At 40.5% G+C, this 11,187-nt stretch overlaps 2 protein-coding genes across 3 annotated transcripts in view; one reads left to right on the top strand and one right to left on the bottom strand.

The window, feature by feature from the left end:
• LOC118417141 (magnesium-dependent phosphatase 1-like) overlaps nt 1-8,269 on the bottom strand; it is an 11,765-nt gene extending 3,496 nt beyond the window's left edge. Inside the window, exons 1-3 of one of the 2 annotated variants that reach the window (XM_035822547.1) lie at nt 8,008-8,269; nt 7,389-7,449; nt 6,492-6,599 (exon numbers count right to left, since the gene is read on the bottom strand). In XM_035822547.1, coding sequence (XP_035678440.1) covers nt 6,492-6,599; nt 7,389-7,449; nt 8,008-8,194 — 356 coding nt within the window. In that variant the 5' untranslated portion in view covers nt 8,195-8,269. Of the gene's footprint in view, nt 1-6,491; nt 6,603-7,388; nt 7,450-8,007 lie in introns of both variants that reach the window. The other variant, XM_035822546.1, reaches the window with a different exon arrangement.
• Nucleotides 8,270-8,446: 177 nt separating this feature from the next.
• LOC118417137 (mucin-5AC-like) overlaps nt 8,447-11,187 on the top strand; it is an 18,118-nt gene continuing 15,377 nt past the window's right edge. The window contains exons 1-2 of the mRNA XM_035822543.1: nt 8,447-8,591; nt 9,892-10,861. Of these exons, the coding sequence (XP_035678436.1) occupies nt 9,971-10,861 (891 nt within the window). The 5' untranslated portion in view covers nt 8,447-8,591; nt 9,892-9,970. The remainder of the gene's footprint in view (nt 8,592-9,891; nt 10,862-11,187) is intronic.

The following is an 11,187-nucleotide window of genomic DNA, read 5'->3' as shown; positions in this document are numbered from 1 at the left end:
TAGTAGTGTTGTTTGTTTTGTGTTCTTTTTTTTTCAAGCTGAAAACTTAAAACTTAAATGAGCCATTGCATAAACGGAAACGTCTCGAATTTTTAAAGAATTTGTCGGTCTTTCGCTTCATTTCTTTTCTGAAAAATTCCAGGACCAACAACTTAACTTGATGTGGCTTTATCTATATATTTCATTTCCTTCTTTGCTAAGTATATCCTCCTGCATACCACTATTAAATTGTTTTACTTTGTATGCAACAGCCATCGGGCGTAATCTTCTTGTGTTAGTGTTATAAGTTCCTGCTCGTAGCGTGCGAGACCCGGAGGACAGGAGTTTCTACCTTGTTCGAGGGTTTCTTTTCGGGGGTCAGCGGTGATACCCTGGTACTGGGAGTGTTTTATTGGGCTAAAACTCTGGCAGTTTAAAGTTACTTACAATTTGAATGTACAAAGTTTACGTAATAAAAACGACAACAACACTAGAAGTACCTACATTTGCTCGGGAAAAAATACATCACTTTTCTTTCCAGTAGTACAGTGATAGAAATGTTGCCACTATAGACATATGGCCACTATAGAAAAATGCTGATCTATTGACAAAGAGCAATAAGTTACACATAATTTTAGTACCCACTGATCTTTATTCATTTAAAAATTGCACATGTAAGTCAATTGTTTAGATTTACAGTTTAAATGATTATGACGAGAAATATTGATGAGAAAATAATCATTTTCGCCACTGTCAAACCTACGTATCAAAACTAAACGCAAACTGGCCAATTTTCCCGCGTTTACATTTTCTCGATTGTCTCAACTACCCCAAGGACTAACCCCTTCCAAAGTCAACTCTGTCAAAAATGATGGATATCGTCATGCGGAATATTGGTTAATTCAACGACAAAGACTTGTATTCTAACGTTCAATGCACGCGTACCGTCTGCTACCACTCAAAATGACCCTGTCTGAACTCCAAATCCTTGCAAACTACAATTTTAAACCGGGCACAGGGTGACATATGGCCACTGTAATGCTGTAATATGCATGTGTTTCTGTCTGTATATACGGCATTGGAAGCCAGCTTATGAATATTAATTAGCATTCGCCTTCTTGGCGCTGATTGGCTGGCTCTTTAAATTCAATTAACTCTCCCCAAAGCGCAGGCTGCCGCAGGTGTGTGGGGTCACTGGAGTTCAAGGCAGGAGGCCGAAAGAAAACCAATTTCACCTAAAAAAAGTGCTGAAATTAAGCATTTCAAAGTAGTTTAGGACAAAAATTTTACTTGGATCATTTTACCAACTATCTAATGCCTATCTATACCAAATTTCAGGCCATTCCATTGTAAGACCAGGGTACAGGGGGCCAAAATATACCGTTTTGGTCAAAACGTGACCTTTAAACCTCAATAAAATCATTCAAGAGGCAGATATGACAAAAATGAGAAAAAAGCATCAAGTTATTGGCCCACTCTACCCTTGTGCCAAATTTTAGGTCATTCGGTCCAGGAATGGCGGAGATGAATCAATTTGAAGATTTGACAGGAGAAAGAAAGAAAGAAAGAAACATTACGAATACAATATATTTCACCATACTATGTATGGCTGAAATATAACAACAATAAAATCAGTCAGAATTGATGATCCATTTTGATTTAGTACTGTAAATTCAGTTAAGTTTGCAATTGAAACTAGAAAGGCCGATATTTGCTTAAGAGCAAATACAGCATATTTCAGCCATACCCCTTCCCACGCAACATTGGACTGTTCCAAATCACCCCTGCGCAAAAATGGAACATCCTCTTAACAGTACATTATCCCCCAAAGTGGACTGGTATTGTGAATTGATTCCAGGTAAAAACAGAGCTTGCTTCTATTTTTCAGAAAATGACAATAATCACACCTTCCATTCAGAAAATTTTCATCATGACTGAAAATTGTTGAATGACTTCATGTAATGTCATTAACAGTTTTCTGTACGATAACTAGGTGTAAGTTTAAAAAAGTACAAGCTCCTTGTGATGTGGGTACATTTATTATTGCAGTGAACTTTTTTTATTCAAGTAGGGCATACGATTTAATAATTATCAAGCAGGTGCAGGTACTGTAGGAGCGTTTGTTTTCTTCAAGCTGTAAAACTGTTAAACTGTTTTACTTTGTATGCAATCAGCCATCGAGCCTATTCTTATTTTAGTTTAACAACTTCCTGTCAGACCCGGAAGATACGATTGAACCTTGTTCGAGGATTTATTTTCGTCTGTCTGGTCAGTCTGTTCATACCCTGGCGCTGAGAGTGTTTTATTGGGCTGAAACTCTGGCAGTTTAAAGTTACTTACAATTTAAATGTTCAAAGTTTATGTCAAACAACAACAGCACTAGGAAATGTGGCCACTATAGACAGGTGGTCACTATAGAGAAAATGCTGATCTATTGACTAGGAGCCAAGCCATACGTTACACATGATTTCAGTACACTGATCATTAATCATATAAACATTGCACAGGTAAGCCAATTGTTTAGATGTACAATTAAGTTCAAATAATTCTGAAGAGAAATATTGATGAGAAAATAATCATTCTCGCCACTGTCTAACTTATAATTACGTATCAAAACTAAACGCAGATTTTCTAACTAACGCACCTTTCGCCGACTTCATCAAAGGACCGCAGGCTATCAATCAAACACGGCTGTTGATTAGACTTAGAGTTTCAAACAGTCATGTGCTGTGTGCCAGTTGACAGCGAACTTCATGCTACGTGATGTTTTACATTGCTTGGACCTTCTTTCCTACAGCGGTGCTTCTACAAAATATTTAGACTGTAACACTGAGTCCCACATGTTTTATAGAATAGAATTTGACGCAGAACAGCGTTTTTTGCTGGGTATTTTTCTTGAAACATGTCCGTGGGAATATCAGCGAGGCGGCGACGTAGGGATATCAGACCGTCAACAAAAGTCGCACGGCGGCTAACGGCGCAGCGAAGATACTAACGCTATAAATAAGCGCTTCAACTAAGGATGGCAACCCGTACAATATTTTTGTACACTGTTGAGCTAAGTAAAGTTTGTTGTTTATGAGGTTTTAGTTGTCTTTGAAGCTTTGACCCGAAATATTTTAAAGTCAAACTGCTGAAGAGAAGTAAGTGACTGCTACGTAGATATGGCCCTTAAAAAAATGATAAAAGAAGCCTTCTCAATAGTCTAAAATGCAAGAGCTTCCGGGGAGGCTTCTTCCACCTGGGTCCCCCCCCCACAGTGGCCCTGCCCCTGGACCCCGCCAGGGACATTTGGCGGCCCCCGGACCCCTGTCCGACGCTTTGAAAAAATCCTGGCGAGAAGTCTGTACGGCCTGAGTCTTCAAGTTAACGTATTGTGTGGTCCCGCTTATGAATATTAATTAGCCTTCGCTTTCCTCTTCGCTGATTGGCTGAACCATTAATTGAATTAACTCTTCCTGCCGGCTAGACGCAGGTGCAGATGTCGGCTCTGTGGGGTGAATGTCCGAAAGGTCATGGCATGGAGAACGAAAGAAAACCAATTTCCCCCAAAAAAAGTGCTGTAATTAAGCCTTTTACAGTACTTTATGCCAAAAATTTTACTTGGATCATTTTACCAACTATCTTATGCCTATCTATACCAAATGTTACTCATACCAGGGTACAGGGGTGCAAAATATACCGTTATAAGACCGTCAACAACAGTCGCACGGAGCTAACAGCGCAGCGAAAATACCATCGCTAGCGTTTCAACTTCGGATAACAAGTTATAAGTACTGTTGAACTCAGTAACGTTAAAGTTTGTTTTTAGTTGCCTTTGACGGTTTGACCTGAAATAGTGTTACGCTAAACTCCTGAAGAGAAGTTAAGTGACTGCTGCGATTATCATAGATATGCCCCTAAGAACTGATACAATATAAAGCCTTCTGAATAGTCTAAAATGCGAGAGCCTTAGGCGGGCTTCGCTCCCCTTGGCGGGAACACTGCTATATACGGGATCATGAGGCCCCGCTTATGAATATTAATTAGCCTTTGGCCTCCTCTTCGCTGATTGGCTAGGTCTTTGATTCAATTAACTCTCCGGCTGACACGCACAGGTGTGGCTCTGTGCGGGGTCACGGAAGGTCACGTCAGGAGGCCAAAAGAAAACAAATTTCCCCTCAGAAAAGTGCCAAAATTAATCATTTTAAAGTCGTTTATGTCAAAAATTTTACTTGAATCTTGTTACCAAGTATCTAATGCCTATTTATACCAAATTTCAGGTCATTTAATTGTAATACCAGGGTACAGGAGCCAAAAGTGTCCTTTTTTGGTCAAAAATTGGCCAAAAATCGCAAAAATAAGCATTTTGTTGCACTGTACACCAAAAGTGTTATTGAATTTATATGAGGGCATTATCAAGGCACATCTCTGTCAAATTTCAGCTCATTTGGTTGTAATACCAGGGTACAGGGGCCAAAAGTGTCCTTTTTTGGTCAAAAATTGGTCAAAAAATCGCAAAAATAAGCATTTTGTTGTACTGTACACCAAAAGTGTTATCGAATTTATATGGGGGCATTATCAAGGCACATCTCTGTCAAATTTCAGCTCATTTGGTTGCAATACCAAGGTACAGGAGCCAAAAGTGTCCTTTTTTGGTCAAAAATTGGTAAAAAAATCGCAAAAATAAGCATTTTGTTGTACTGTACACCAAAAGTGTTATTGAATTTATATGAGGGCATTATCAAGGCACATCTCTGTCAAATTTCAGCTCATTTGGTTGTAATACCAGGGTACAGGGGCCAAAAGTGTCCTTTTTTGGTCAAAAATTGGTCAAAAAATCGCAAAAATAAGCATTTTGTTGTACTGTACACCAAAAGTGTTATCGAATTTATATGGGGGCATTATCAAGGCACATCTCTGTCAAATTTCAGCTCATTTGGTTGTAATACCAGGGTACAGGGGCCAAAATATACAGTTTTGGTCTAAAATTGACCAAAAAATCTCAATAAAATCATTTTAGAGGCAGATATGAAAAAACTGAGAAAAAAGCATCAAGGTATTGGCCCACTCTACCCCTGTGCCAAATTTCAAGTCATTCGGTCCAGGAACGGCGGAGATGAATCACTTTGAAGATTTGACAGGAGAAAGAAGAAAGAAACATTACGAATACAATATATTTCACCATACTATGTATGGCTGAAATATAACAAAGGTTGCCGGAAAGAGCAGTACAGTCTGGATGCTTGAAAAAAGTGTCCAGTCTCATTTGGGAGGCGGAAAAAGTAGTACGACCTTTTAGATGCGTGTGGTTGTGCCTCCTGGCAGATTGTTATAGAATTGCAGTATGACATGTTCCTATATATCCCGACATGAAGCACACTGATAACACAATACACAACAGCACACATGCTTGTTTTGTGCGGGATCAAAAAATGTGAATGTTCACCATTTACAATTAGGCCCCGTTCATGATACAAAAAATGAAACGGTTCTATCGGTTAGGCCTGGAAATCCGACAGCAAACGACAGGAAACGGTTTGTATTTTGCGTTCACGATGCAAACTTGCAAACCGTTTCAGTTCCTTGAAAAGGCATGGTAATGAATGGTAATGCGACCTCTGACCCCTGAGGTTGTTGTGATCTTGCCGAAACTTGTATTTCTTTGTCAGATTATTGGTCTCTGATCGAAATCTTACCAATGTCTTACTGAATTCGAAGCTGAGTTCTGTTTTGACCCTGGAAATGGCTCTGAAAACATTGTGGTCCCGATATATGCCATGCTATGATATTTCCACTGGATCTCCTGACACATTAACCTGCGATATCAGGACTGCTGGCTGCTCAGTCTACCAGGAGGCGGCCCGATAATAAAAACGAATTTTACGATTGAAAACGCGGCCGAAACACGCGAATGACAGATCAAAAATTGTACTTTTTCCCCGTGGCGCCACCAAATATAAACGCACATGCCTGGATGTAAAACGGATCGCGCCGCTTTTGCGTTCATGATACAAATTCGCAATTCCGGATAAGGAAGAAACCGTTTCAATACTACCTCGCGAGGAGGTTCCGAACAAACCGTTTCCTATCGCTTCAGATCCGTTTCGGACCGTCCATGATGACAAAACTTATCCGTTTCAGCTGGCCTAACCGATAGTAACCGATAGAACCGTTTCGTTTTTTGTATCATGAACGGGGCCTTATTCTGATACGTATTTGTCTTGCTCAACATTTCTATTCTGACTACACACCATACAGTTTCCTGATACCGACTTTAAACTACCACAAAAACTCCATCTAAAAATGTTTTTTTTTTTCCATATGTAATAGACCGATCCCATAGCTCCACTCACCTCCGTCAAAATGTAGAAATACAAAACAAAAGCATAACATGCAAATACATGATGGACGTGTAGCCACTCTCTCATTGGTTATACCTATGATTGCCAACCTCCCATTGGTTGAAATGCTAATTGTGATGGACAGGGAGGATCGGCCTATTGTAAGTGTGTTTTTCTGATTACATTTACCTGGAAGCTAAGGCCAGAGTGTACCCATTCCCCTTCAGCCAGTCCAGTATCCTGGGTACATCAGGAAAGGGTTGGATGGTCTTCCCTCTGCTGTCCCTCACTTCACCACTGCTGTAGGTACAAACAAAAACTTAAACTCAGGGCACACTATAGTGCTTGACTTGCGTACAATCAAGATACAAAGTACTACCGCGTGGTGCACTGGCAGTGTGTTTGCCTCGGGACTGGGAGGTGTCGGGTTCGAATCCGGCCGCGTGTCACCGATCTTGTGCCCTAGGGAAAGGCACTTTACACGGCTTTCCTCACTTTACTCAGGTGAAAATGAGTACCTAGCTTCAGCTAGGGCCGTCCCTCGGATAGGACGTTAAATGGAGGTCCCGTGACTGGGGAGAGCCACACCCCAGGCACATTTAAGAACCCCACACGTGCGATGGTGCGGTGTGCAATGGTGCAAATCCTTCCGTCTGGAGTTGGTGATTCACTTCAAATCACCCGGATGGAGGCCTGGCAAACCTTTGTCTCGTATCAGACACATGGTGAATTACATCATTCACCCGGACGGGAGACCTGGCGCATCCCTGTTTTGTAATCAGCCAGCGAAAGGGTCTGTCACTCCGAAAGGGGCGGTATAACCCCGCCGTGTGTAAACATGTGCGAACATGTGTGATCATATGACCGATAATCAAGATACAAGTATACAGCTATGTCAGTTTCAATCCAACTTGCAGCAACTTTTTGAAAAGTTCAAAAGTGTGTACTTTGAGAAAATACAATAGTCGCTAACAGTATCAGTGTATGTGACAATCGGTGATCAACGTTAATATTCAATGGGTGCTACATTGAAGAAGATAAAAAAGTGCTAACATTAGCAGCAAAGATGATTGATTGGAATTTTACCTGTCTTTCTTGAAGGGGGGTGAAACGTCCATGTCAGTGTGGAAGGGCCATAACGTCCAGTCTGAAAACAAGTGATATGAATATTGATAATCATAATGTGACAATTGTAAAGCATGAATTTCACTTACTGTTACTGTCAACATCATAGCTGTTCAAAATTAATCAAATCAGAATGTGTGTAAATGCACATGTAACGTTATGTGACTGTGCAATTGTATGTTTGTATGTTTGTGTGTGTGTGCATGTGTGTGTGTGTGTATGTTGAGCGTGTATGTCCGTGAGCATATTTGCGTATATATGTTTGTGCATGTGTCTGTGTGAACACATTGTACCTGTGTGCGTAAATTGTTATGCATGTATTTGAGTATTGTGTGTGTGTGTGCATGTGTGTGTGTGTGTGTGTGTAAGTGTTAGTGTACATGTTTGGTCGAGGTCTGTGTGCATATGTATAAGTTATATAAGTGTGTGTGTGTGTGTGTGTGTGTGTTTGTTTGTTTGTATGTGTGCACATGTGTGTGTGTGTGCCAGAACAATTGTCAACCTTCATACTTCACGTAATCTTTGTTACAAAGTCACTCTAGAATGTACAAGCAAGATAATCTACAAACATTTTGCTTACCGACATCGAGAACCAAAAGTTCGGGTTTCGGGGTGGGAGGGGCAAAACTTGAAGCCATGTCAGCTGTATCTCCCTGAGTTTTCTGACCACAATCTTGCGTCAGCTGATAGTCCGAGGGTTTCCTCCTTACTGGAGCGATAAAGCTTCTAAATGTTCTCAACAGGAAGACAACAGAGTCAGAAAGCATTCAGACTGTGTTGGACGGTGTCCACATGTCCTATGTCAAGTCTCACATGCACCGGCTGATATTACAATGGACGAGTCTATCATTTATGAGGAGAAGACACTATTGAAAGTTTAATTCACACAACAAAATTTGAACTTAATGGAATTTTATTGATAAATTAGGTCATAACTTCCTGTGATAATTTTATAAATTGAATTATTTGGGGGTATTACTAATTTTGTTGAAAGTTATCAAAAATGATTTGAGATTATCACCCCCTGTTTGAGTGGATAGATCTGATGACGTCAGTTTTCTTGGCCACGTGACCGATGACCTGGCTAGAAGGGAAGATGGCGCAAATTTTGTGTTCGTCGCGATTGTGGTGTCGGCTGTCGGTGTTTTGGTGGCCACAAAACCGGTACGTACGCGCTGGAAAAATAACCAGTATCTCTTTCAGCTATCACAGCTTTAGGCCATCTTGTGGTCTTTCTAACGAGTCGTAGAATAATCCTAGAAATCGGTCGGTTTTTGTCTGGGACGTCCTGTGGATAAAGGAGGGAGTGATTGACGGATAAGCAGACGACAAAGAAACAACCCACACCGTGATCGGGTTTGTTTATTAGCCATATATCGCCCTAAATTGTTAGAATATGAGCGGGAAAGTGTTCTAGGTGATCAAAAAGAAGGCTTTTGTCCACCAAAATCATTTCCTAAATTTAGCCAATATGGCGTCTCAGGAAGGCCTCCTGTTGGATATTAGGCAGTCACTGACTTCCAAATATGGGCATGGTAATTTGCATACACATTGGTGGCCTCGTGACGTCAATATTGATGAGAAGCTGGTTGGGCGAATGGCCTTGTCAGCACAGATGGTATTTATGCGCCTTAATAACGTAATATATCATTGTTTACATTATCCTAGCCATGTGGAAAAGAGATTAGCAAGCATTTCCAATTAGACTAATGGAAAACATGGATTTAGACTTTTGTGTCATACTGAAATGGCTTGGAGACAAAGCAAAAGCTCATAAAACTCAGTTTTATTGTTGCAAATGCAACGGTAATTTGATACCAACACGCTTTTATCACTTTCTCTTTGCTGATGAATATTCAACAGGTGTTCTGGCATTACAGAGGTGTCGTAATTGATAGTCAAGTGGTTCTACAACAAACTTTCACTGGAAATTAGACTCCTTTTCACTTTTATATGTCAAATCTATTCCTAATGCTTCGGTTGTATCTTTGTTGTTTTTCTCAAATACCTACAGTTTTAGTGGATACTACCTATGAGGTTTAAAGTTTATTTGTGATTGAAAAAAAGTTGTTTTCTAAGATTAAATTCTTTATTGTTTGGAAACAAAACAAAGCTTTGTGTGCTATTGAAGGTTTGATTATGTTTACTGTCAAGGAAGGGAAACATACTGTTTTTGCTGTTTCTTCTTTCTCTTCTTCTCCAAACAAAAAAGGTCAATGACCAGTTGCTTGTCACCATCATGGTTACTGGTAAAGTAGCTAACAGTTATATTATAATATAAAGTAGCAAGTGGCAGGACAGAGTTGGAGGGGCTGGTCATCACATATATGAATGTGTTAGAGTAAGACTCAACAGAGAAGAAGTTTGTTAGAGTAGGCTATCTGAAGGTAGACATGCTATTTGCTTGCAACGGCTACCTTTCAAATTGATGATAATGTTCTGATGCAATCTTACCTTTCTTCAGATTCTGACATGGGTGCATCTTCCAACTTCTAGTCCAGATAGAGAGGAGCTGATTTCTACATCAATAGGTGATCACCAACATGGGTAACGCTGAAGACAAGGAAGAAACAGAGGTCGGCACAATGAGCGTCACACAGTCTGAAGGTCAAAAGGACGCTCCTCCTAACCTTGACCCTGAAACGGTTTGTTCTAACGGGAGCAGAACGGACGAACCAAGCACAGTGCCGGGTACAAAGACAGAAGTACCTTTGCCAAACGCCTGTGAACTTTTACCAAACACCTGCGAAGCCATGGAAACTGACGAACTTGACCCTTCCGAAGGGCCGCCTGAACTCCAGCCATACGATATATACCAAGGACCTGATTTTTCCGAAACGTTCGACTCGGACGCCTTTGACAGTATAGGGCTGAATTCTTTCGTAGATGAGTTTGAAAATGACGGGAGAGACACCCCGGAACTCCATCTATATGACACAGCTACTGACGAAGACTTTGAAGGAAGTAATTTCAGCTTTAGCGCAAGTGGTGATGGCTTGATGTTCAATCAGGATGAGATAACGAACGAATTAACTAACGAAGGACAATCAGTCTTTAGCGGCATCAGGTCAGAAACTGAGGTACAAGACTCAGAATGCCCAATACTTATCGAAGATAAAAAACTTGACAAAAAGGGATCGGCTTCCCAAGAAGAAGATGCTACAGAAGAAGACAGGACAGAAGACAGTCTTACAGAAAGGGAAGACAATCAGGATGAAGATGTAGATAAGTCTTCGAGTAAAGAAGACAACAGTCTTGGTGGAAAGAATGAACTTCTTGAGGAACAGAAGCAGGAGATATCAGAGAAGGAGGAAGAAAGGTCCAAGCGAGATGCTACACTGGACACCTTCAGTGCGATTCTTGCGTCCCGCTCCTTAACACACAAAGTGCTTGCTGATATTGCTGCGGAGTGGATCACACATGAGCTGAAAGAAGTAAGTAAAAAACGATAGTATACTAGTACTGTACGGTAGTGGTAACAAAAGTTATACAATTGACTTGTTTTCTGATATGTTGGTGACAATATTTCCAATGGTTACAATTTACATAAGGACTAGTATTAGCTTGGTGTCTCACACTCAATCACTCACTTGCTCAGTCACCATCACTCACTAACTTGCACTCACACACTCAATAACATACACCCACTCACATGCTCACTCATACACTCAGTCACTCATTCTCATTCATTTATTTGCTGATATTCATTCACATTCCTATTCACTCATTTAAAAAGATTACTGTCATTCACTCATTTAGT

Source organism: Branchiostoma floridae, chromosome 6 (assembly GCF_000003815.2).
Source record: "Branchiostoma floridae strain S238N-H82 chromosome 6, Bfl_VNyyK, whole genome shotgun sequence".
Taxonomy (NCBI): Eukaryota; Metazoa; Chordata; class Leptocardii; order Amphioxiformes; family Branchiostomatidae; genus Branchiostoma; species Branchiostoma floridae.
Note: the sequence above shows the minus strand (reverse complement) of the source record. Positions and strands in the feature narration are given on the sequence as shown.